Consider the following 27,641-nt stretch of genomic DNA (forward strand, 5'->3'; position numbering starts at 1 on the left):
GAGCCCCATGCTCTTCCACTACGAAAGCTCCATGAAGAATATGGCTTTTGACTGACTGACAGAATAGAAGATGTCATTAGTTGCAATAAATTAGAATATGAAAAAAAGCCCTTTCTAAATTGTAGTCACAACGCAACATTCAAGCAAACTTCCACCAAACACTGTAAAAGTAAACCAAGGAAAAGAGTTAATACTTTGAAAAGAAGTTTTGTGAAGCAGATGACTCACAAATTCAAAAGGGTCAGAGACAGCTAGCACATGGACTATGACAGTTTCCAGCATGTGGATTCTGCTGTCCAATCATATAATCTTTGAATATAAAATTTTACAATTTTTTTTGATTTTCTTATATTTTCCAAAAAAGCAAGTCTTTATTGCTAAAGGCTATATTTGAGAAAATAATAGGAAAAACACTATGATGAATAACACCTACATTTCTATGCAATGTTTCTTATTTTCCTGCTTCTCAGGACATGTATTGAAACATTTCAACAACATGTTTTTTAAAATTATCATGGAGATAAATTGCTTTTAAAAGAAGAAAGCAGGATCTTTTCTTGATTTCTATCACAACTGTGATAGATTTTAATTTTTCTCCCTGAAACAGCTGACATTTATTTTTTAAGCTTAATTCTGCCATGTTGGGTTGTGGGAAAATTAAAGCTTCTGATAGGGTTAATCCAGCTCCATAAAAGTCCATGCTAGTATGATCATAATCTTGGTCTTTGATGAGATCTGAGCTAGTAATATCTTGTGATTAATCAAAATGGGTTGCATGTACCATAAGTCATCTCACAGATGGACTAGAGAATCAGAGTTCTTCTGAATATTTGTTTTAATCCCTTCTAGGATAAAAAAAAATAGCATTTTTGTTTGTTTTGTTTTGTTTTGTTTTGTTTTTACTTTCAATCAGATTTGGTTCACCAAATGAATGACTAGGAAGAAATTTCAAAGTGCAGGTTTGCTGGGATCATAGATCAAAAAAGAAGAAACTTGTAGTTAAATTCATATTATTTTAAAGAACACTTCATATGATTAAAAAAGCACATTAGTGAAATTTAACAATTGTATTCACTTGCAGTTTCAATTTAAAAAGCTTCATAAAAGAATATGTCAAATATATATGTTATGGAAATAATTTTGAGGTTTTCATTGTTCTCTATAGCTCAAAATACTTTTCAAGATTATTATGTGTCTCTCTTCTGATTCTGCAATTTCAATCTAATTGACATCTGATGACAAAGAGTGCTACTTTGGCAACTAAATACCCACATCTCACACCCAGCGCACAGCAAGAGCTCTCAGATTCAAGGGGCGGTGCAATTTATTGAATGTGTCTGTCAGTTCAGGCAGGGAACTGCTTAGATTTTTTTTTTTTTTTTTTGGCCAGATTCACAGGTTAACTGACTAATGTTCCTGGAGGTCTAGAGTGTAGCCGTGGGGTTCAAGACTTACATCCCAGTGCACCCACTGCTATTGAGTAGCTTCATGACTTCAGCCCAGTTTGTTGACCTCTCAGATTGAAATCCCTTATTTGAGGAAGGAAGGGAGGGAGGAAGGGAGGAAGGGAGGGAGGGAGGAAGGAAGGAAGGAAGGAAGGAAGGAAGGAAGGAAGGAAGGAAGGAAGGAAGGAGCACTAAATCCCCCCAAGGTACCATGTAGTTCGAAACTTTTTGATCAATCAAATCAGTGAAGTATCTCACAATAAATACTTAAATATCACTTGTTCTTACTAAAGAACACACCATATTTAGTGTGTTAAGTGCATATAAGTGATTTGAGAAACTTCAAATCCTATAACACATCATTCCCTAAACCATTATGTATAAGAATATAATTGAAAATTTCTTCTGGTTAAAACAACTATATTCTATATTTGTGGAAAGACCTAAATGCCTACGCACAGGTTAGGATTTAGAATGAGGTGTGTTTAGTTTGAAGGAGTCACACTTATAAACATGTTGTGCTAATGTGAAACAAAAAGATCAATATTCAAAACGTATTATTTTTTGATTTCCAACAAGCAGTTTAACCATATGTTAAATTAGGCCTAGTCCTCAGAAAGCATGGGGTAGGAAATCACAAATGTTAATCAAAACTAAGTTTGGGTCTTATTAAGTTCATCAGACAGCATTTATAGCATGACTTATGAAAGACCAAAAAGCAAGCAGTTGACCATTTGTTTTTCAGCCTTATACCAAACTGACAATTTATTCCTATAGAATAAATTACATCAAACATTTGATTTGGTTTCCTAGAGAACCTCTTAGTCTCAGATTCTTTAAGTCTACAAGTGCCTACTTATAATTATGGGAACTTTAATATGAAATACAGAAAACAGATTGTGATTTACTTGTCAAGCAGTCGTTCAGGCCTTGAAGACAAAATTTTTCAAACTTGCTCAATAAAAGTTGTGAATTAAACTGCCTACCCCAGAGCCACATGTACCGGGGGAGATCAATAAATGCATGTATGATTATATAAGAATCATTGAAGAAGAGAGTTGAAAGAAGATGTGTGATCTATGCAGTACAATTCTAGACTGGACAAGTAACCCATATGTATTAAAATAAGAATGATTTAATTTTCTTTCTTTTTTTTCTATTTATAGGAGACCTGGTGAGCCTCCATTGATAAAAGGCTGGCTTCCTTATTTTGGAGTAGCCTTCAACTTACAAAAAGATCCCTTAGGGTACATGAAATTTCTCCAAATGCAACATGGTGACATATTCACTATTCTCCTTGGAGGTAAAAAGCATTTCCATGATTACCTTGAGTTTGGCTTAATTTCTCATGTTATCTTTAATGACTTTATATGGTTCTGCACACAAAATATGGAATATTCATATAACATTGTTTTATTGAAGAGCTAATGAAAAATTATACCATGTTTTTGAATATGTTCTTATCGCCTTAAAAGAACAAATTACAGACTCTCTTGTTAGTACCTAGAGAAAACCCACAATTCTGCCTTCATTCATCATTTTGTTTGGTTTTGGCTTAGATTTAAGAGGTTTTTTTTTTTTTAAAGAGCTTAAGTGTAACTGTTTATGAATGCCTTTATTTTGAGGAACAGTTTCAGGTTTACAGAAAATTTAGCAGATAACTCAAAGAGTTTCCAGATACCCACTTTCTCCCCTGTTTGCACTTTCCCCCATTATTAACATCTTGTATAAGTGTGAACATTCATTGCAACTGATTAGCTAATATTGGTACATTATTTAAGGTTCACTTTTCACATTAGAAACTTCTCCTGTGTTGTTCTTTGGGTTTTTACAAATGCATAATGACATGCATCTACCAGTTTGGTTTTGCTGCCCTAAAAATCCTCAGTGTTCCACATACTCATTCTTCCACCCTTGGATTCCTAGCAAAGAGTAGTCTGGATTATATTTGTCATTTTCATTCTTCTTCAAACATTAATAAAAATATTTACTTTAATAAACAAACAGTAAGATTCCTACACACCCCCAAATCATAGGGTTGAAAAGAGTATTTGAAATGGTCTTAGCCCCTCCTCTTTTGAGATCAAATATTGCTACCTAACAAATCTTTCCAAAATTTTTATGGTTCAAAGCAACTGTTCTTGCCTGAGTCACCTGGCTGCTGGGTGGGACTGCAGGGTCCAAGATGGTCTCCTCTCATGCTGCCTGGGCTTCCTTCTTCATGTGATATTTCATCCCCAGGAAAATTTCTTCACCTGCCAATTAGTGTTTGAAGAGAGCAAGACGAGAAGCTGCAGGGTATCATGAGGTCTAGGATATCATGTCACTTCTACCACATTCTGTAACTTAGCACAAATCAGAGTAGCCCAAATTCAAGATCAGGGAAATAGACTCTGCCTCCTCCTGGGGGAACCACAGAGTCACAGTTCATAGGAGCTCCTGTGGAAAGACAGGAGGGAATGACTGTGGCCATCTTTGTGCAGGGACTTCAGCATCCGTTTATCACCCAGGCTAGCAATTCTATTTCTTTAATTTTAATTTCTATCTATATCCCAAAGACTGATCTCTCCAGACTGACTTACCCACATTCCTTTGCCTTCCACCTTATGGTTGAATATTATCAGAGGGAGGGCAAGAAGAGACTATTTTGGGGCCCCCAGCTTTTAACTGTTTACACTCTTTCCTTTCCTTAACTAGATAATTGATAATATCAAGTATAATCTTCCTCAGAGCTCCATGTACCTATTACAAGTAGCTGTTTCAGAACTCTCCATACCACTTTTCCCCAACTTCAGAGAATGTTCAAGACAATCCCTTCCTATCCTGTGGTCCTTTCTTCCTGCCTTCTCTGGACTGCTGCATTGTAATCCATTCCTTTCACACACATATCTCCATTTTTTTTCCTTTGGGTTCCTTATCCTTATAACCATGCTTAAACTTCTCTTATATTCTTCTTCTACTTACTTTCCATTCTATTTTTTTCTCTTTTGCATCTAGATATTTTGCATTTGCTATTTCTAGTTGCTTACCTCCTTAAGCCCTCCTAAACTTAACCCACCCACATTCTGCTGTGCTGAGGTGATTGGTGGACCCTCATCACCAGACCTCTCTACTTGCATTGACATCACTGATCTCTTTTCCTTCCTGAAACACTCTATTGCTAATTGGCTTCCTCAACACAGGCCTTCTGGTTCCTCCATGGATTCTGAATAGCCCTTATCTATACCATTTCTATACAGAACTCCTCCTTAGCTCCATCCCTTATATCTTCCTCTAACCAGCTTTGAAATTTTATGTTTCCTTCCTAGAGAGCCAGTAATGTCTTCTTTGTATAATTACTTTGCTGAGTATCAGAGGTGACTTTTTATACATACAGTGACTTCATTTCAGTTCTTCCATTTTAACATAATATTTAGAAAAGAAAAAAAGGAAGGAAGGAAGGAAGGAAGGAAGGAAGGAAGGAAAGAAAGAAAGAAAGAAAGAAAGAAAGAAAGAAAGAAAGAAAGAAAGAAAAGGAAGGAAGGAAGGAAGGAAGGAAGGAAGGAAGGAAGGAAGGAAGGAAGGAAGGAAGGAAGGAAGGATCGTAACTTTTTTCACTGAAATGGGAATACCTGATACAAATAGCTTAGAGGAGGAAAAGTTTATTTTTGCTCATGGTTTCAGAGGATCAGTCCATGGGCAGCAACTCCATTGCTCTGGGCCTGAGGTGAGGCTAAACTTCATGGTGCAAGGGTGTAGTGGAGAAAAGCTGCTCAGCTCATGGTAGCCAGGAAGTAGAGTGAGGTACCAAAACATAAAACCCAAAAGGAATGCCCCCAGTGACCTACTTCTTCAGCCATGTCCCACCTAGTTAGTTCATTCAAAGTATTAATTCACCCAATGGATTAAGTCAATGATTAGGTTTCAGTTCTCATAATCTGATCAATTAACCATTGACTATTCTTACATTAGCATAGGAGCTTTGGGGGACACTTTATATCCAATCCAAACAGGGTTCAATTAGATAACCTCATCAGTATGGTTCAGGGTTCAACTAGATAACCTCATCAATATGGTTGAGTTTTCCAATGAACAGGATGTCTGAGTTTTATCACAGCTTATTATTTTGCTTGGCAGCCAGCAGATTTCTTCCATCAATAATCACATAGACTCAAATTTCAGAAAGAATGGCAATGGAAAAAAATCCATGCAGACTGGGGTTGTAGCTCAGTGGTAGAGAGCTTGCTTAGCACGTGTGAGGTGAGACACTGGGTTCAATCCCCCGCACCACATAAAAAATACTAAATAAAGATGCACACGAACTGTATCAATTAAAAAAAAAATCATGCATCGTAGAAAAAGAGGACTTGTGATATATAACTTAACAATCTCCACCTGTTTCTCCAATCCTGTCCTTTGTTACTGCTTGCCTTGTGCTTAATATACCATTAATATACCATCTTGTTGGGATTTTCTTCCTCACATACTGTGGCCTTTGGGCTTCTGTGTCTTCCCTTGCTACTCTTTCTGCTAGAATTCTGTTCTCACCTGATTGACACAGACTCATCTTTTGAGGCCTTAGTCTCATGGTACTTCCTCCTCCAATCCTTTTGTGGCCATCTCACCCTTGGTATCTCTTCTTCAGGGTCCAATTACTCCTGGAATTACTGCTGTCAGAGCATGTAACACATTCTGAATTTATTGCTGATTCTCCCTTCATTATAGAGGACTTGTTAGGTCCTCTATTACCAACATTTAGTCCAGAGCTCAGTGCTGATTGAGTCACAATAAATATTTGATGGGGAAAATTCCTAATACCTTAGAGCTGATGAAATGCAATGATATAAACCCTAAGACACAGCTGGTGCTTTTTTTTTTCTTTATTTGTAAGTAAATTTTTGGCTTCGTGATGCCAAAAATTGTATCCTTCACTTTTTAAAAAAAAAATGTTACTGTTACTTTTACAAAGGTAAGTTCATGTTTCCAATGAGTAGGTACAAAAAATTACTGAAAACTTCATCTTTCCTTTTGTAAGGACATGATATAAATGTTAACTAAGATGATTCAGCAGAAAGTTGTGGCAGATTTGAATAACTTTATTCACTTTTCAAAAAACAACCAATTTCTGTTGACACTTGATATCTTAATCTTAAATTCTGAGAAGCTTGCTGAATTTCTAGTGTCTAAATAATTTAAGCATGGTTATATTTTTGAACTCAATAATAGACAACCACAATTGAATAGGTACCACTGCTTTCCTTTTGCTCTTAGTAGAATCTGAATAAGTTCCTGTCAAGAAATCCTGTTAATGTGCATGATTTCAATGATCAGTTTGCCAAGTATCTCATTTAGAAAATGAAGAACAAAGTCTTCCACCCTTGTCCCATAATGTGATTTCCATGAGTGTACATTCTTGCAGCATGAGCAAATGATTGTCATCCCCAAAAGTCTCAAGGGACACGGATGTCATCTTAATAAAGAAATTAAAAGGTACATCTTTTTATGAGAAACCACGTAAATTCGTGACCTGTCGCAGAAAATAGTTCTCTAATTGATTTTGTGTGGTGGTGCAGCGGAATCATTTTCCCTAGATGTCACCCCAGTGAAGTTCCACTGCACATCATTGTCAACAGCTAGTGAAATCTCCCTAATAAGAGGGAGAGGATGCAAAGGTGGTTATCCTCATAAAATAAAAAGTTGACTCATATTCCATTCCCCCAACAAATACTTTCAGTTTTAAAATTTAAAAAATTTATTAAAGAACTGGCTAAACACAGAGATTAAAAGTTTATAATTGTGGAAAATTTCTTTAAAATTAAACTTTATCTCATATTTATTTACTGGGCATTTCTATCCCAAGCAGCCAAATAGTTGCTTTGAATTCCCATGGCTATGTATCTATATAGCACCCAATATCAGACATGAAAACATCAAAATTTAATTTATAATGATCCAGATGTCAAACTTCCTATATATAATATATTAGGGTGAATAGCTAGATGTTTTAAAATAGTTTTATCGACGTTCTTTGAATCTTGCAGCTTTACCCCTCCTAGAGGACTAGTCCTGAAGGAAGAGAAAAGACTGTTGAGTTAGTGAAGGGATCATGTACGGGTTATATAGGAATGCTAGAATTAATATCTAAAACGGCCCCATCAGCTCCGTGAAAGGGACAAGAATGAAATAATGGGCAAGGAAGATGTCAAAAATCTGCCCTTTCAAATTTAATTTTCAGAAGAATGATTTAATATTGTATTTGGATGGACATGGGCCCCATTTGGACATTTATATTTCAGACAAACTCTGAAATTCTTTAAATCAATATTTCATATCAACTGCTGACAGCATTCTCTTCTCTTTTGAAAACATGGCAAAGGATATTCCTCTACCTTATGATCTCTGTGAACTAGGCAACATGCCTGTTGACACTTGGCATTCATTTACATAAAATCACACTGGAGCAGAAGTTAATTTTGCTCCGAGAATACATAGCCTTCAAAATAACTTTCAGAAGATTTCCTTTGTTAGGAAATTTAAATTCATTTTATGAATGTATATGTGTTTTCCTAACTGTCTGATTAAAGATCACAAAGAAACTCTGGTTTTTGCATCTCACATTAGCAGATGGTGGACAGATGGTTTAAATTAATATTAATTTTGGAAAACTTAGCTTAAATTGTTTATACTGAAGATTAAAAGTTGGAAAGCCAGTTACCATCTCCAGGGTTATTAGTGCTTCCAAACCCACTTGAAAAGTAAAAATCCAGAAAATCAAAACATCTACTTCTAAAGCAATCTTCATCTCAATCAGAAAGATAGAAGGTGAAAAAGCAGGGCCTTGATGTTGAAGAAAATTAAAATTAGAATGAGAAAGAGGAAAATGCAGATCCTAGGGTGAAAAGAGCCTTGAGAAGATGAGAGTTGAGAATTTTATCTGCACATTGATTTAAACTAGTCAGTAATGGTTTTTCAAAAGATCTTAATATGAACAATTGCTTTTTTAAAAAATACATTAATAATTGGTTGCTAAACTGAATCAATTTTTCCACAGGCAACATTTATCTCTTTTATTTGAAATGAGCCTCATATTTTCTTCCCATGGGGGAGAAGGGGCAGAGAAAGAATGTGTCTATTTCTCATGAATTGTAGACAACAAAAACATACATACATCCTCTACCTTATGAGGATGTGTGTGTGTGTGTGTGTGTGTGTGTGTGTATAATGTACAATCTGATTATATTTTTGTCTTTCCACTTAGAGTTAGATGAATGTAGAAATTTGGTAGGAAAAAATTCAAAATAATCTCTAAAAGTTTGTGTGTTTTACAAATTAAACCTTTTATATACTCTGAATTTTAGGGAATAATTTTAAATAATCCTATCAGTATTGAGCAAAATTCTTTCACTTAATAAAAACAGAAAAGTATGAATTACCACCTGTGAAAATATACTTTTGTGCCTAAAATTATGATTTTTTGCAAAATTAAAAGAATTGACTTTTTAAAAAGAAATTATTTGTCAGGCAGATGCTGGCAATTTTATTTAATTAAGCTTCCATAGTAAAGCAGGTGTCATAAAGTATGCCCAAATCCAGTTGAGTCCTTTTTGCTCTCCCCAGGGAGGTTGGAAAATTCACTTTGTGTAAGGCAGCAGCTTTGATATCTTATGAGAACGAGTAGCCACTTCCAGCTTTACCCTCATTCCTGATTTGGCTTACTTTATTAAATGAATCAAGGGGAAATGAAGTAAACAAAATTCAAGTCATATGACTAATTTTTAAAGAAATAAATCACAACACATGTGTTTTCATGTATATTAAAAACTTAAACTATAAAATTGAAGAAGAAGAACACATTTATCCTGTTTCCAGGATTTGGTTGAAAATTATCCCAACACTTTATCCTAAATATCTTGTGTCAAATTGAATTTAATTTCTGTAATGCCATTTGAGTTTCCATAAATAACAAGTGAGAAGTTCTTCGTCTAAGAAAATGGGGTGGGGTGGTAATGAAGACAATAAATAATTAGAAATTAAAGTTTTTATTTTTTGTATAGATAGAAAAGGCTTTCTCACATGTCACTATTAAATACTATCTGTACAGTATTTCTAATTGGAAGGGATATTAAAACAGCACTCAAGGGCTGGGATTGTGGTTCAGCAGTAGAGCATTGGCCTTGCAAATGCGAGGCCCTGGGTTCGATCCTCAGCACCACATAAACATAAATAAATAAAATAAAGATATTGTGTTCAACTACAACAAAAATAAATAAATATTTTAAAAAAAAAAACAGTACTCTAGTGAAAAGAGACTAGCACTGCAGGAAGAAAAGCATAGTTCATAGAGCAGAACTTCTTGTCCAGGCTCTGTAACTAAAAATGGCAGCCACTAAAAATGGCAGCATGACCTTGACTCTACCTCTTTTGTCCTTCCTAAGCTGGCTCAACTGATCACGGTAGGGGTGGAGTTAGGAACTCTCCAAGGTCCTTGCCAGTTTTGAGGAACAGACTGTGAGACAAACTGTTCCTCAAAGGTACCTCCTTATAAGAATCCCTTGAAGACCTTGTCATACAGAGACTTGTAAGCCTCTCTTCCGAGCATTCTGAATCGAAATCTTACAGGAGTTAGTGTTATCAATAATCACCCCTAGTTTTTTAATCAGATAAATTTTGGCAACACTGATGTGTAGAAAAGATAAATATTATTCCCTCAAGAAACCCTTGCTGAAAACAGGAAGCAAACTGGAACAAATTCCACTTCCTGCTCCCCTTCCACTGTGTTTACACCTCTGCTATATCACTATCCATCACAACACAATGCTTTCTTTATATCTTTATATCTCAAGAGGAAAAGAATATAACCAAATGTCTGGGTCTCAATAAATGTTGTGCATGAATGGATGGATTCTGGTCTGTGATATAGTGCTTATCACAATTCAATATGTGACCTGAACATGTTCCAAAATCATAGATGTTTATTTTTGAGTGACCACTGCATGTGGTATTTTCATTTATTTGAATTAATAATTGATTATTGAGTATTAATTATTAAGTATAATTATTGTATCTGATCAAACTAAGATAACATCAACCAAGTTAAATAATCAGTAATTGAATGGCATCTAACCAATTTGTTGTATCGTTTGTTTTATTGGGAGTAAATGACAAGTGTTTACATCAAGGGATTATGTGAATAGGGATTAAAGGATATTTAAAATGTCTAGATACTTGAGTTAAAAGTTGGAATTAAGTCAGTGTGGTGATGCATGCCTATAATCCCAGATATGTGGGAGACTGAGACAGGAGGATCACAAGTTCAAGACCAGCCAGGTGATTTAGTGAGATCCTGTCTCAAAATAAAGAGAGCTGGAGATGCAGCTTAGTGGTAGAGCAGCACTGGGCTCAATTTCCAATACCAATGAATAAATAAATAAATAATAAATTTGGAAGTATGTACTATTATTATGTAAAAGATCACTAAGAATTTAGGATATTTAACGTCAAGCTTTTAGAGTTTTTTTTTAAATACCATCTTACATTTCATGCGGTAGACCTTTGAATAAAATGAATTCTTATCAAGTTTTTTTGTCTTAACTTGAAGAATCTATTTTTGATTAAAATATTTTCAAACTTAAGATATATATTTTTGTTTTGCCACTAAATAAACTTAATTTCTTCTCCTCTTCCTCCACCTCCTCCTTTTCCTTTCTTTTTTTTTTCTTTTTTTAGGGAACTACATAACATTTATTTTGGACCCTTTCCAGTACCCATTGGTAATGAAAAACCACAAACAATTAAGCTTTGATATATTTTCTAGAAAACTTTCAGAGAAAGCATTCTCCATCAAGACGTCCATGAGAAATGAAGATCTAGCTCATGACCTTCATGTTGCCTATCAACTTTTGCAAGGCAGATCTTTGGACATACTCTTGGAAAACATGTTGCAGGATCTAAAACAAATGTTTGAGCCCGAACTATTAAAAACCACAAATTGGAACACAGCACAAATGTTAACCTTCTGCCGCTCAATAATATTTGAGGTCACGTTTACAGCCATATATGGAAAAATTCCTGCTGGAGACAAGGAAAAGATTATCAGTGAGCTGAAAGATAATCTTTTTAAATATGATGACAAGTTCACATACTTAATTTCTGACATACCCATTGAGCTTCTAGGAAATGTCAAGGCTCTGCAGAAGAAACTGATAAATTCCCTGACATCAGAAAACTTAGCAAAGACACAAGAAAAGTCAGAAATTGTGCAAAGGAGGCAAGAAATCCTGGAGCAATATTTGGTTCAGGACCTTGAAATAGGAGGTAAGAAACTTCTGAATGATTACTTACCTAAAGTAAAATAATTTACAGTAGACCTTTGAAATAAAAAGACAAAATGGCGACCTTGAAATTTTTTATGCTCTTTCTAATTGGCTAATGATAAAATGTTTTACTCTGAAACAACCCTCTGTGATAATTGATTTTTTTTTTTTTTTTTTGCTGAGGTGGTAAAACAAGATACTTAATGATGATAATGAGAAAGAGTATAACTAAGCTGCATTTATTCCTTTTATCTCATCCCCCACCTTCCTGTCCCCCCACCACACACACATTACATTTTAAACTATTCTCATTAAGCAGAAAATTAGACTTCAGAAGCCTATTGGTTCTCATTAGCATGCACTGATCCTTGGCTGGGTCTGTGTCCTAACATCTTTTAATTAGCACACTGCAAATCTAATCAGTGTAATAAACGCTATTAATCTTCCTTTTCACTTATTTTCTCCCAGCACATCATTTTGGCTTTCTCTGGGCCTCTGTGACAAACACGATTCCAGCCATGTTCTGGGCAATGTATTATCTTCTCCGGCACCCAGAAGCTGTGGAAGCACTTCGTGACGAAATTGACTGTTTGCTGCAGTCAACAGGTCAAAAGAAAGGATCTGGATTTTCTATCCACCTCACCAGAGAACAATTGGACAGCCTGGTCTGCCTAGGTAATTTATTTTTATCTGTTATGAAGAAAAGATGTACCTCTCTGCAAACTCAGTTTATCACTCATAGCTGTTTACCAAGAGGTGGAGGACACAGCTGCCTAATTGACATAATAACACCCATTTACATCAATTATAAATTATGTAGTTTATGGCTGTAGATACTCTCATTGCATGTAAACATTAAGGCCTAGGTAATTAACTATGCAAGGTATGCAAAAGGCTAAACCAAAGCTTTGCAATTATTTGGAAAAAAAAAAGTTTATGCCTATTAAGTCATTTGGTTCTAAGCATCTGTTGGTGTGCTAATTCTTTCCAAACACTGCTGCACTATCTTGACAAGAAAAGGATTTGGAGATTGAAAAAGAAAGTATTTCAGAGGGACAACTTGTGTACAAAACATATTTATTCTTCCTTAAAATAGTGTGTCTGCATTTTCAGGCGCAGGTTAGGACATTTTAAACAGCTAGAAGTGTGTAGTTCTCAAAAATGTACTAAATGTCCTTTCTACTGTAGGTTCATGATTAAAACATACTTTAAAAAAAAAAATCAGGGAGGACAAAATGAAGGAAGGGAGGGAAAGAAGAAGAAAAAAACAATTACAAACTGCCCCATGTCAAACACTGTTATTTTGTAAAATATTTGATAATTCATGAGATGTACAGAATACCCATTTCAAACACAGTTGGGGTCCATAAGTCAAAGTTCTTTTTGTTTTCTACATGGACTATACATCTAGTTTTTGTTGTTGTTGTTGTTGTTTGTCATGCTGGGGATTGAACCCAGGGCCTTGTGCATTGAAAGCAAACACTCTACCAACAAAGCTATATCCTCAGCCCAAGCTATACATCTATAATATAAGCTCTAGATCACAGCAAGATCACATTCACCAAGATCACATTCACCTTTACAGGTTTGGGGAAGAACTCTTCATTATCATTATGTAGTGAACTTACACTCTCAAAGTTAAACTCCTTATCAATGAGTTATTCTCTGTTTCCTCCATATTAGCATTTCATTCTCTGATATTCTTTTAGGTCACAACATTCCAAGTCCCTTTGGACAAATGCAGAATTAAGTATTTATATATCTGTATCACTTCACTCCTTTGACCATGTAGGCCAGTATTTTAGCATATATTGGTCTCAACTTTTTATCTTTTAAATTCGCCCAGGTTCTTTGAGGGTAACTTCTGAGAATAAAGGCCCTCCCAGTCTTGATCATAGTTGACCACCAATTGGCATTGAGAATAATGGCCCAAGTGTTGTAGAAATTTTTCCCACTGGTCAGGCTGAGATCCGTCAGAGGCAGTGGCAGAAAGCAAACTGGCCAGAAATGCACAATATTTTTGTAAAATTCTGGGTGGTTATCTCTGTTTGGATACATTGTATTTGTATTTCTGGGTAGAAGATTTACGGTTTCTTGAAAATTTTAAGATTGCATTGGCTGTATGTTCAAGGAATTTCCATAGAATCATATGAATAAGATGATACATATAGGGAAGTCATGCAAATAAACTTCAGGGAATGTGTATCTGTCTTCTGTACTAATAATAATTCTTAAAAATTCAGTTGAAACTCATCAACTCTATTTTTGTTCTCAATTCCTTGTCATTGAAACAAAAAGATATTTTTAAATCATAGTATCAAAACAGAAATGTTTGAATTTATTTGATCAGAAGAAACTGCAAGTTCTACTGTTGTAACTTGGGTTCCTTTAACTCAATAGATGGACCTGGACTCTTTTGTACTTGGAGCCCTCATAAATATATAGCTCCCCTACCATCACTCAGTGAATGACCACGAAAGTTCCAAGTGAGTTGAGATCTACCTGTTCAAAGGTCATTATGCCTTCAGCAGCTACAAAGCTCATTGTGAACTTGGTCACCAGCAAAGACCAGTGTTGTTTATTATGAGACTTTAAAACATTGGAGTGCATTATCACCTAGAAAAGAGTTTACTCACAAATATAAGGTTAATGAGATTGAAATAGATTTTTAATGAATCAGTTAAACAACAGATGACCCTACATTTAGTCATAGGTTGATCACAGTATTACTCTTTATCAAAGGAGCATGAACTGTGTGATACATCAGTGCTTTCTTTCCAATGCATTTTTTGGTACCAGGGATTGAACCCAGGGGCACATCCCCAGCCATTTTTATGTATGTATGTATGTATGTATGTATGTATGTATTTATTTATTTATTTATTTATTTATTTTTGGAAACAGGGTCTCTCTAAGTTGCTTAGGGCCTTGCTAAATTGCTGAAGCTGACTTTGATCTTGTGATCCTCCTGCCTTAGCCTCAGAAGCCACTGAGATTACAGGCCTGTACCACCATGCCCAGCTCTTTCCAATGCTCTTGAGAATCACTTTTCACAATCATTCTACTCTTTTCTTTTAGACAAAGAAAACATGACAGTATATTGTTTTATATTGTTTTATTCATCTTATCAAATGAAGGGTACTCACTTATCATGACCTCACTAAAAATTCTTATTTATCAATGTTTAGTAAAAAATTCTACAAGTTTAAATAAAATGTAGACTAACTTAATAAATGCAACAAGTTTCAGATAACTATTACTTGGTGTCAAGATCTCAATAGGAAAAGATGCTGAAAGAATGGATGTTGAAAAACTCTGTGAGGAAAGTAAGAATTTTTTAAGTGTTTTTCATTAGGAAAAGTCTGGGTATAAGTATTTAGAACTCCAGGTTTCAAATACAGGAAAAGAAAAGGATAAAACATGATTCTGAAAGGTAAAGATAAGAAAAATATTAACACAAGGAAAGCAAAGATCTCACAATTGAAATTTTGATAAATTGATAGCAAGTAATCTTGATAATTTCAAATAATCTCACAGGTTATCTGAAAATTGGATATAAATAACAGTTGAATCAAACACAGTATAGATTCAATAAATGTTACCTATTGTTATCACCAAAATGATATTTAACCTCTATGACATCCCTCCAGAGTTGATATTGTTTTCTTCCTTTTCAATTACTTGTGAACCAAAACATTGTATTCAGGTCTGCCTTACCCCACAGGGATTTTTTTTTCTATGCATCATCTGGAAAAAGAGCAAAAATAATTCTAGGTTAACATATAAGGTAAAGTGAATTATAACTCCTCAACAGCTCGGGTAAATTATAACTCCTCAACAGCTCGGGTAAATTGTAGTCACCTGATTTTGTTTGATTATATATCCTGAAATTGAGCAAAGTTGCAAATGTGGTCTCTTTGAGGGATATTGGAATAAAAGAAGGTTCTGTAAAACAAGAACTAGGCTAAACCTGTCATGCTTTTTTTTAAAGGAGATCATAAATTATTATAATTCTAGGATTATGAGCCTGAGCTGATTCCCCCCTCAAAATTTTATTAAAGATATTTAAACCCATTGCTTGTGAGCATTTGGGGTGAGTAGGGTGGAGGAACCCAGAAATGAAAGATCAGTTAGAAAAAGTAAAGGTCCTTTAATAAGAAATAATAATCATCATTAAACATTATCATAGTGAATGTATACATGATTTCAATATTTCAGTGCAATTTTATAGACCTATTTCATGTGATCTTCACCAAGATACTCTGAGTGAATATGGGCACTGCTATTTTGTCATTATTATAATAAAGGAGAAAATTTTCAGGGTCTAAATAACTTGCCTAATGGAGTGGGGGGTGGTAAAAGAGAGAGGAAGGATTTGCACTTAGGTTTTCTGACCATGACCATGACCACGTTTTTCTTCTCAGATCTGTCTGATCCCAGAGCCCTTGGAATCCTTTTTATTGTTGCAACTGAGAGGGGAGAGGAATCCTTTGTATCTTGACTCTATGAAGCCAGCCATGATATGCACGTGTATATGATCAGGAAATGTGGGCCAAATTGTTATAGAGTTACTTGAATTTTTAGCTTCAGGATAAGAAAATATAGGTGATATTTCTTTCATCCCTAGACTGATAATATTAATAATTCACTATACATTAAGTAACTCATGCATTTAGCTTACTTGATTCTCAGATATTACTATTTTTATTTAACTATTGGGTAGTATAGTTCAACAATATTATTTAGTCAACCCCAATCATATAACTAGACAGGAGCAGATCCAGAAATTGATGCCAGGTCTACTTGACTTCATTGCCTGACCATAATCACTGTTAACCTCAGAAAAAATTTCTCTAGAAATGGACCAGAGATCTTGAGCTCTATTTTTTACAAGATATGTATTACTTATTTTCAAATGCATCAGGGTTTGAGGGTTAGGACAGAGCTAGAGATTGCCATTAGAATCTTTTGGGTATTTTTTAATATAAATAAGCTTTTCATTTTAGAATGGTTTTAAATTTACTGAAAAGTTAGACAGTAGAAGGAGTTCCTATATACCTCCCCAGAGTTTCCTTTATTATTAGCATCTTACACTTGTGTGGTATGCTTGTCCCAATTATGACTATTGTTTTGAAAAGGCTCATTCAGTATTATAAAATACTTGTATACTTAAAAAATTAAAAGTTTACCTAAATTAGACAATTGTGACATTTGTTGAAGATTATCTCTTTTGATAGGAAGATTGACCGGGTATAAATTCTACTTTAAGTCAGGATCTTCTAGGCTGGAGAAAAGGGAAGCCATCAGAAACTTAACAATGTAGGCAGTGAGATTTTTATAGGTAATACAAAGAAGGATCTTCTAGGCTGGAGAGAAGGGATGAATTCAGAAACTTAACAATGTAGGCAGTGAGATTTTTATAGGTAATACAAAGAAGCATTAGCAAAAAAACCAAAATACACTGATTTGGATCTTTATCAATTTTTCATTGTAGCACAAAGCTAAAAAGATTCTATAAGATAGTGAATGATGGGAACAGAAGCTGAAAGAATTTGAGGGGAATTTTAATAAGAATTAAAGTACAACAGCAGGGGAGATAGAGAGGGAAGATGGGAGGGGAGGGGAGGGGAGGGGGGATAGTAGGGGTTAGGAAAGGTAGCAGAATACAACAGACACTAATATGGCATTATGTAAAAATGTGAATATGTAACAGATGTGATTCTGCAATCTATATTTGGGGTGAAAATGGGAGTTCAAAACACAATTTGAGTCTAATGTATGAAAGATGATATATCATGAGCTATGTAATGCTTTAAATAATCAATAAAAAAAAAATAAAATAAAGCCTGAAAATTTATATTAAAAAAAAAAAGAATTAAAGTAGCAGATTGTTGTATGTAGATCTAAAATGAAATTGCAAGAGAACATGATAAGGAAATGTATGGCTTTGAAGAAACCAGTGCAAAGCCATGATTCTCGTGCTTGATTGATCATTGGAATCATCTTCTTTAAAAATTAGTTGTCCTGGTCCTGCCCCCAGAAATTTCATTGTTTTGGGGTGAGGGCTGATGGCCTTATAAAATCCTGATATGATTCAAACGCACAGCCAACTTTCAAAACCAGTAATTTCAAGGTTTTAGTTAATGCAGTGGTTCTGAATCCATTGGCAGGGGTGGAGTATTTATTTTAAACAATCCCACGTGACTCTAATGGGCAGCCAGGACTTCAGATAACTTGGGATATCAGAAAGCTTAAAACAAGCCAGTGAAGGAAGATATTATTTCAAAATCTGTTCCTCTTCTACTCCCATGAAATTTCAGTTAACGTTTGGTGTTTAGGACACAGAAGAATTCCTCTCTACTTTTTCAATTAAAATAGTACATCCAGTTCTGCCACATTTTAAGAGGCACATTGGCTAATTGAATTCATCTAGCGCATCAAAAGACTGACTACCATATCATCTCTGACACACAATTAGAGAACGGCATGATAGTTGTCTTTACACAATTAGAAAATGGCATGAGAGTTGTCTTTACACATTTTTATTTTTTTTAATTTTTTTTATTCGTTGTTCACAACCTTACAAAGCTCTTGACATATCATATTTCATACATTAGATTGAAGTGGGTTATGAACCCCCAATTTTACCCCAAATGCAGATTGCAGAATCACGTCGGTTACACATCCACAATTTTACATAATGCCCTATTAGTAATTGTTGTATTCTGCTACCTTTCCTATCCCCTACTATCCCCCCTCCCCTCCCCTCCCATCTTCTCTCTCTACCCCATCTACTGTAATTCATTTCTCTCCTTGTTTATTTTCCCATTCCCCTCACAACCTCTTATATGTAATTTTGTATAGCAATGAGGGTCTCCCTTCATTTCCATGCAATTTTCCTTTTCTCTCCCTTTCCCTCCCATCTCATGTCTCTGTTTAATGTTAAACTTTTCTTCCTACTCTTCCTCCCTGCTCTGTTCATAGTTGCTCTCATTATATCAAAGAAGACATTTGGTATTTGTTTTTTAGGGATTGGCTAGCTTCACTAAGCAGAATCTGCTCTAGTGCCATCCATTTCCCTGCAAATTCTATGATTTTGTCATTTTTTATTGCTGCATAGTACTCCATTGTGTATAGATGCCACATTTTTTTTTATCCATTCATCTATTGAAGGGCATCTGGGTTGGTTCCACAGTCTAGCTATTGTGAATTGTGCTGCTATGAACATCGATGTGGCAGTATCCCTGTAGCATGCTCTTTTAAGGTTTTCAGGGAATAGTCTGAGAAGGGCAATAGCAGGGTCAAATGGTGGTTCCATTCCCAGCTTTCCCAGGAATCTCCAAACTGCTTTCCAAATTGGCTGCACCAATTTGCAGTCCCACCAGCAATGTACAAGTGTACCCTTTTCTCCACATCCTTGCCAGCACTTGTTGTTTGATTCATAGTGGCTGCCAATCTTACTGGAGTGAGATGGTATCTTAGGGTGGTTTTGATTTGCATTTCTCTGACTGCTAGAGATGGTGAGCATTTTTTCATGTACTTGTTGATTGATTGTATATCCTCCTCTGAGAAGTGTCTGTTCAGGTCCTTGGCCCATTTGTTGATTGGGTTATTTGTTATCTTATTGTCTAATTTTTTGAGTTCCTTGTATACTCTGGATATTAGGGCTCTATCTGAAGTGTGAGGAGTAAAAATGTGTTCCCAGGATGTAGGCTCCCTATTTACCTCTCTTATTGTTTCTCTTGCTGAGAAAAAACTTTTAAGTTTAATTAAGTCCCATTTGTTGATTCTTGTTATTAACTCTTGTGCTATGGGCGTCCTATTAAGGAATTTGGAGTCCGACCCCACAATATGTAGATCGGAGCCAACTTTTTCTTCTATCAGACGCAGAGTCTCTGATTTGATATCAAGCTCCTTGATCCATTTTGAGTTAACTTTTGTGCATGGCGAGAGAAAGGGATTCAGTTTCATTTTGTTGCATGTGGATTTCCAGTTTTCCCAACACCATTTGTTGAAGATGCTATCCTTCCTCCATTGCATGTTTTTAGCCCCTTTATCAAATATAAGATAGTTGTAACTTTGTGGATTAGTCTCTGTGTCCTCTATTCTATACCATTGGTCCACCCGCCTGTTTTGGTACCAGTACCATGTTGTTTTTGTCACTATTGCTCTGTAATATAGTTTGAAATCTGGTATGGCTATACCGCCTGATTCACACTTCCTGCTTAGAATTGCTTTTGCTATTCTGGGTCTTTTATTTTTCCATATGAATTTCATGATTGCTTTATCTATTTCTACAAGAAATGCCGTTGGGATTTTGATTGGCATTGCATTAAACCTATAGAGAACTTTTGGTAATATCGTCATTTTGATGATGTTAGTTCTGCCTATCCATGAACAGGGTATATTTTTCCTTCTTCTAAGATCTTCTTCTACTTCTCTCTTTAGGGTTCTGTAGTTTTCATTGTATAAATCTTTCACCTCTTTTGTTAGGTTGATTCCCAAGTATTTTATTTTTTTTGAGGATATTGTGAATGGAGTGTTTTTCCTCATTTCCTTTTCAGAAGTTTTGTTGCTGATATACAGAAATGCCTTTGATTTATGCGTGTTGATTTTCTATCCTGCCACTTTGCTGAATTTACTTACTAGTTCTAGTAGTTTCTTTGTAGACCCTTTTGGGTCTTCTAGGTATAGAATCATGTCATCTGCAAATAGTGATAATTTAAGTTCTTCTTTTCCAATTTTTATGCCTTTAATTTCTTTCGTCTGTCTAATTGCTCTGGCCAGTGTTTCAAGAACTATATTGAATAGAAGTGGTGATAGAGGGCATCCCTGTCTTGTTCCAGATTTTAGAGGGAATGCCCCCAACTTTTGTCCATTCAGAATGATGCTAGCCTGAGGCTTAGCATAGATAGCTTTTACAATGTCAAGGTAAGTTCCTGTTATCCCTAGTTTTTCTAATGTTTTGAACATAAAGGGATGCTGTACTTTGTCAAATGCTTTCTCTGCATCTATCGAGATGATCATATGGTTCTTATATTTAAGTCTATTGATGTGGTGAATAACATTTATTGATTTCCGTATATTGAACTATCCTTGCATCCCAGGGATGAATCCTACTTGATCATGGTGCACAATTTTTTTTGATGTGTTTTTGTATTCGATTCGCCAGAATTTTATTGAGGATTTTTGCATCTAGGTTCATTAGAGATATTGGTCTGTAGTTTTCTTTCTTTGAGGTGTCTTTGTCTGGTTTCGGAATCAGGGTGATGTTGGCCTCATAGAATGAATTTGGAAGAGCTCCCTCTTTTTCTATTTCCTGAAATAACTTGAAAAGTATTGGTATTAATTCTTCTTTAAAGGTTTTGTAAAACTCCGCTGTATACCCATCTGGTCCTGGGCTTTTGTTGGTTGGTAGTCTTTTGATGGCTTCTTCAATTTCATCCATTGATATTGGTCTGTTCAAATTGTGTGTATCCTCCTGACTCAGTCTGGGCAAATCATATGACTTAAGAAATTTATCGATGTGTTCACTATCTTCTATTTTATTGGAATATTGGTTTTCAAAATAATTTCTAATTGTCTTCTGTATTTCTGTAGCATCTCTTGTGATATTGCCTTTTTCATCCCGTATGTTAGTAATTTGAGTTCTCTCTCTTCTTCTCTTCGTTAGCATGGCTAGGGGTCTGTCGATCTTATTTATTTTTTCGAAGAACCAACTTTTAGTTTTGTTAATTTTTTCAGTAGTTTCTTTTGTTTCAATTTCATTGATTTCCGCTCTCATTTTAATTATTTCTTGCCTTCTGCTACATTTGCTGTTGTTTTGCTCTTCCTTTTCTAGGGCTTTGAGATGAAGTGTGAGCTCATTTATTTGTTGGTTTTTTCTTTTTTTGAGGAATGACCACCAGGCGATGAATTTTCCTCTTAAAACTGCTTTCATTGTGTCCCATATATTCCGATATGTTGTGTCTGTATTTTCATTTATCTCTAAGAATTTTTTGATTTCCTCCTTTATGTCTTCTGTAACCCATTGATCATTCAGTAACATATTGTTCATTTTCCATGTGATTTAGGATTTTTCCTTCCTTCTTTTATCATTGATTTCCAGTTTCATTCCGTTATGATCAGATAAAATGCATGGTATTATCTCCACCCCTTTATATTTACTGAGGGTTGCCCTATGACATAATATATGGTCTATTTTTGAGAAGGATCCATGTGCTGCTGAGAAAAAAGTATATCCATTTGATGATGGTTGATATATTCTATATATATGTCAGTTAAGTCTAGGTTATTGATTGTGATATTGAGTTCTATAGTTTCTTTATTCAACTTTTGTTTGGAGAATCTGTCCAATGGTGAGAGAGGTGTGTTGAAGTCACCCATAATTATTGTGTTGTGGTCTATTTGATTCTTGAACTTGAGGAGAATTTGTTTTATGAATGTCGCAGCACCATTATTTGGTGCATAAATATTGATAATTGTTATGTCTTGTTGGTGAATGGTTCCTTTTAACAGTATATAATGACCTTCTTTATCCCTTTTGATTAACTTAGTCTTGAAGTCGATTTTATTCGATATGAGGATGGCCACCCCTGCTTGCTTACGAGAACCGTGTGCGAGGTATATTTTTTCCCATCCTTTCACCTTTAGTCTGTGTATGTCTTTTCCAATCAGATGTGTCTCCTGGAGGCAGCATATTGTTGGATTTGTTTTTTTAATCCATGATACCAGCCTATGTCGCTTTATTGGAGAGTTTAAGCCATTAACATTCAGAGTTACTATTGATATATGGTTTGTACTTCCAGCCATGTTTGATTATTTATCCTTTTTTTAAAAAAATTTAGTTTGTTTCTCCATGATTATCTTTCCCCTCGCCCTCTGTCTTTACTGAGGCACTTCCCACTGATGGTTTTGGTTATTGTTTTTCATTTCTTCCTCGTGTAGTGTTTTGCTCAAAATGCTTTGCAATGCTGGTTTTCTAGCTGCAAATTCTTTTAACTTTTGTTTATCATGAAAGATTTTTATTTCGTTGTCATACCTGAAGCTTAATTTTGCTGGATACAGAATTCTTGGTTGGCATCCATTGTCTTTCAGTGTTTGAAATACATTGTTCCATGACCTTCTTGCTTTCAGTGTCTGTGATGAAAAATCCATTGTTAACCTTATTGGTTTACCCCTGAATGTAATCTGTCTCCTTTCTCTTGTAGCTTTTAATATTTTCTCTTTGTTCTGTATATTGGATATCTTCATAACAATGTGTCTTGGCGTTGGTCTACTGTGATTTTGTGTGCTCGGTGTCCTGTATGCATCTTCAATTTGTATATCTGTTTCCTTTTTTATTTCTGGAAACTTTTCTGTAATTATTTCATTCAGCAGGTTACTCATTCCCTTGGTTTGAATCTCTGTACCTTTTTCTATCCCGATGACTCGTAAGTTTGGTTTTTTTATGTTATCCCATAACTCTTGGATGTTTTTCTCGTGATTTTTTACCAGCCTTTCTGAGTTGGCTAGACTCTTTTCAAGATGATATATTTTGTCTTCATTATCTGATGTTCTGGCTTCTACTTGCTCCACTCTGTTAGTGATACTCTCAATTGAGTTTTTAATTTGGTTTATCGTTTCCTTCCTTTCTAGAATTATTGTTTGATTATTTTTTATAATCTCTATCTCCTGATAAAGATGCTTAACTTCTTCTTTTATCTGTTTATGTAATTCATTCTCAATGTGTTCTTTCGCTGCTTGTATTTGCTGTCTTGTATCCTCTTTAAGGTTCCATTCCATCTGTCTAAGGTGTTCCTTGAGTTCTTTATGTGACCATTTTTCTGATGACTCTAGGTCCTCCTGAATATTTAGGCTGTCCTGCATTGTTTGTACTCCTTTTCTTCCTTGCTTTTTGAAGCTACTCATGTTACTTCTTGTTCTGTTTGACTGCTGAGTTACTGTTTACTCCTATAAATTTATTTGATGCTTGGGAGGAAAGGTATTAGAAGGGAAGGGAAAAAGTCACTGTCGTAACAGACACAAGTCCTTTTCTGGTTGGATAATCCTCCACCAATATTTTCTTCTTGTAAAAAGGAAAATTCGCCCTCAGTGGTAAGGGTGTCAGAAAATGGGGAACATCATTGAGGAAGCCTGGGAATCACTACTCTCATGAACTGCGGTCCCCAACTGGCACCCCGGCTCGCAGAGCGGCTGGCGGGCAACGCGCGGTCCTAGAGGGCGCAGCGGCACAGCCCGCGGAGCCTCCGCAGCAGCAGCAGCAACAGCAGCAGCAGTCGCAGCAGCAGCCCAGCAGTGCACCCGCCTCTCAGGTGCCCGCGGCCTCCATTGCTCTCCCCGCCGCCCCTTTACACATTTTCAAAGGGTTGTTATGTGGAAGAGGAATTAGACTTTTCTACCTATGTTTTATAAAGGTATGAAGGGAAAGGCAAATTAAAGGGAAGAAAATTTCACTTCAATGTGAAGCATAACTTTTCACTAAAAATGGGCTTTCAGGATGTCATCACTGGAGTTATACAATCAGAAATTGCACTATATCAAGTTGCCAAGAGAATAGAGTTTAAGTGTTCTCATCACAAATAAGTTATAAGTATATGAGGTAATACATATGTTAATTAGGTCAGTTTAGCCATTCCCCAGTGCATACATATTTTTAAACATCACATTGTATGCCATAAATAAATACAAGCTTCATCTATTAATTTAAATGAATTTAAAAGGAAATTTTATAGTGTCTTAAGTATAATCTCAAGAGTACTCTTCCCTATATGCTATGTGCATGAAGGTCATATTGCTGTCCCTCTCCTCACCAGCAACAGTGGCTCAGTGCTCTGAGCAGAGTAGGAACTTAATAAATATTTGTTGAATATATGAATGTTGAATTTACATTTATGTATTTTATCAGTAAACCCAAATTTATGTCTGCAACACACAGGAAGGTAGAACTTCATACCAGTTCAGATTTACTTTTAACTTTATTCAAGTACACAATTGTTGAGCCAAGAAATTGTGATTTTGCTTTAAATTATATGATCAGTTATCATAATTTCTTTTTTACCTCCTCATCTTCCTGGAAGAGGATATGTCAAGACACTCGTGCACACAGATACACACACATCTTGACCCTCACTCCATTTCAACACACCTCCTGGAACACAGTGTATTCATATCCACCCTTCCTTTCCCCTTTCCCCTCCACCATCTCTTTAAGCCGCCTAAGTGTTCAGCCCCAGTGACTGCAGCAAGGCCTGACTGTTCATTTCACTCCAGCCATCACTGCTATCTGGTGATCACCATGGCTAATCAGATGGCATGCCAGCCTGCACCGATCATTAAGATGACCCAAATTAACAGCCTGGCCATGTCACAGTACATTCATTCCACGTATACAGACAAGGCCTAAGTGTGAGGCAGAAACCCGGATGTGCTTATCTGCATTTGCATTGTAACATGCATTATTGATTGTCACGATCTGCTTTAGTACTTTAAATCTGCAGATGAGAGTCATTTGTCAATTATTCCAGCCAGAGTTGAGATCTGAGAGCAAAAGAGAAAGTATATATGCCTTTTTCTGCCAGCATTTCCTTTCATTTTCTATTTTTCTCCAGCTGTACTGTAAAACATCCTCAGCTCTTTGCTTAGAAGGGACACTTCATCAGAATAGTTTTATATCCTGATAAGAGAAACAAGTCTTGCTAGCCAGGTGAAGGAGGTAGCACAGACCTAAAATTTTGAGTTGGTTGTGGGAATTTTTGGAATCCGCTTTCCTTGTGTGTTCATTACCAGTCAGTAAAACTCAGTTCTTAATAATACACAGGCAGCCTTATCTCAATCACACTTGTAATTGTTAGCACCTTGCAGTGGCTGGTGTAAATTCTATCCCCCAAATATTTGCATTCTTGATAGCCATTTTTCTACAATGCATTCTAATAATTAGAAGGTCCTATTACCTGCTAAATGTTAGTGTAAATTAACAATCCATTATGCACAATAAGTTTTATAAAACATTTACAGATAGAGATCATGTTTAATTAAAATTAACTTCCATATGAAAGCCAAGTACACTAATGATTCACAATGACCTTTTATTACCTGCAGTCTCTTGTTTTGGCTGGATGATTGACAGCTTGCTGTTTGGCTACCATGTTGAATTTCAGCTGACAAGACTTTTCATTTTAACTCAATTTGCCCGCCTATCACAAGCTGGTGGCAGGCCAGACCCAAGTCACCCAGCTTTGCCTCAGCAGCTTGCTCTAGTTCTCATTAGTACGCATTTATTCAGTGGAAATTGGAAGACAAATGCTTGAAGGCATGTGAACTAAGTATAGCAAATTAGGTTTAAAGACTGAATATTTATAAGTATATGGAAAGTTTTTTTTTTTTTTAAATTCTAGAGCGAATTGAGAACTGAGTGCTAGCTTTGGTATAAAAGAAATGAAGATAGAAGGGGGAAGATTCTAAGAATAACAATACTATAAGCTTTTTCTTTCCATTTTGGAAATATGTAAAATCTCTCTGACAACACCTTATCAAATAAAAACCTGGCTTCTCTTTCATGGAATGCTTGCACAATGAAGTTTAGCACCTCGTGTGTGAGAAGGGGGGAAAAAATGAGGGTCATGTTCATTTGTTGCTTGGTTATCCCTTGGTATGTTTTAAATTGCCTTGTTTGTTCGGCACTAGCACAGAAACAGATGTTGCTCTACCGTGCAGGATAATTTACTGTACCTCCTGGTGTAGCATGGAAGTCCTCCCAGGGCCCAGCTGGTCTGTCAGTGGCACTGGCTGGTGTCTGCTCAACTATGACAACTACAAGTAGAGGCTGCAATTTTTTTTATTGTGCAGTTGTCATTCTTCTCAACATATAGCTCTGCCCGCATTTGTGCTGGGGCTGGTGGAAAAGCTGCTGGCTTTTGTGCCTGTATGTTGTACTGCAGAGCCCAGTAAGCTTGACTCTCCATTGCTGATAATAACGCAACTCATTACTTTTGTCGTCTAATGATTATCGGCATGATCGCTCAGAGCAAGAGCCAACCTCGTCTTGCACACATAACTGGTACTGGAAGGTAAAACAGATTTGTCACTTACGATCTGACTGCTGAGCCACACTTTGAGCTCCATTATTGTGATTAACTTCTGCATAAGATATGCTTGCCCAATTGTCATTTGTGATACTGCAGTGGGCGCAAGCTGCCATGTTCCCTGAGAGCATACTGGCCAATCGGATGTGACCATGTTATTTGGACTGTTAAATGCCTGCCCTGTCACAGCAGCCACCCCACCATTATTTTGCTTTTGTTTTTCTTCTTCCCACACCCCTACTGGACTTGTTGGGTGAACAGCACTGCTACATATGTCAGCTACCATTTCACACCACAAGCTAAAATGATGCTACGCTATTGTTGGTCCAACAGGGCCAGCAGCAGTACATGGGAAGCCGACCCTTGCTTTTCACCATAGAAATGTTGGTTGTTGGTGTCCTGCCAGCTGAAATCCGTCGTGTCAGGTGCCTTGTGGCTATCTGCAGTAGAGTCCATGTTCCAAAACCAAAGTTCTTTTCTGGCCTCATCACCAGCAAACCGATTTGACTCTGCCTGATTATAATAACGAAGGCAGTCCAAGAGAATATGCACAGCCTCACTGTACGTCACATTGAATCACCACACTGCCCACACAGAGCTGACCGCAGCCTCATTTCTTTAGACAAATGCATGCTTAAGGAAAAACCTCCTGGGAGAAGGCACCCAAAGCTACTTCATATCCCTTTGCAGGCTGTGCATAGATTGAAATTTTACTGAAATAACACTTATTTTTATTTTTGCCAGATGCAAGCCCTCCCTGATGGTCCTGCCTTTAATAATCTAATAATTGGATACTCAGTGTGTCAGAGTTTTGCTGAACA

At 36.0% G+C, this 27,641-nt stretch overlaps 1 protein-coding gene across 1 annotated transcript in view; it reads left to right on the plus strand.

Annotated features, from left to right (window-relative positions):
• CYP7B1 (cytochrome P450 family 7 subfamily B member 1) overlaps nucleotides 1–27,641 on the plus strand; it is a 203,036-nt gene that overhangs the window by 162,818 nt on the left and 12,577 nt on the right. Inside the window, exons 2-4 of the mRNA XM_081265965.1 lie at nucleotides 2,612–2,748; nucleotides 11,151–11,738; nucleotides 12,206–12,412. Coding sequence (XP_081122091.1) covers nucleotides 2,612–2,748; nucleotides 11,151–11,738; nucleotides 12,206–12,412 — 932 coding nt within the window. The remainder of the gene's footprint in view (nucleotides 1–2,611; nucleotides 2,749–11,150; nucleotides 11,739–12,205; nucleotides 12,413–27,641) is intronic.

This window comes from Spermophilus citellus (assembly GCF_964194105.1).
Source record: "Spermophilus citellus genome assembly, chromosome: 14".
Classification (NCBI taxonomy): Eukaryota; Metazoa; Chordata; class Mammalia; order Rodentia; family Sciuridae; genus Spermophilus; species Spermophilus citellus.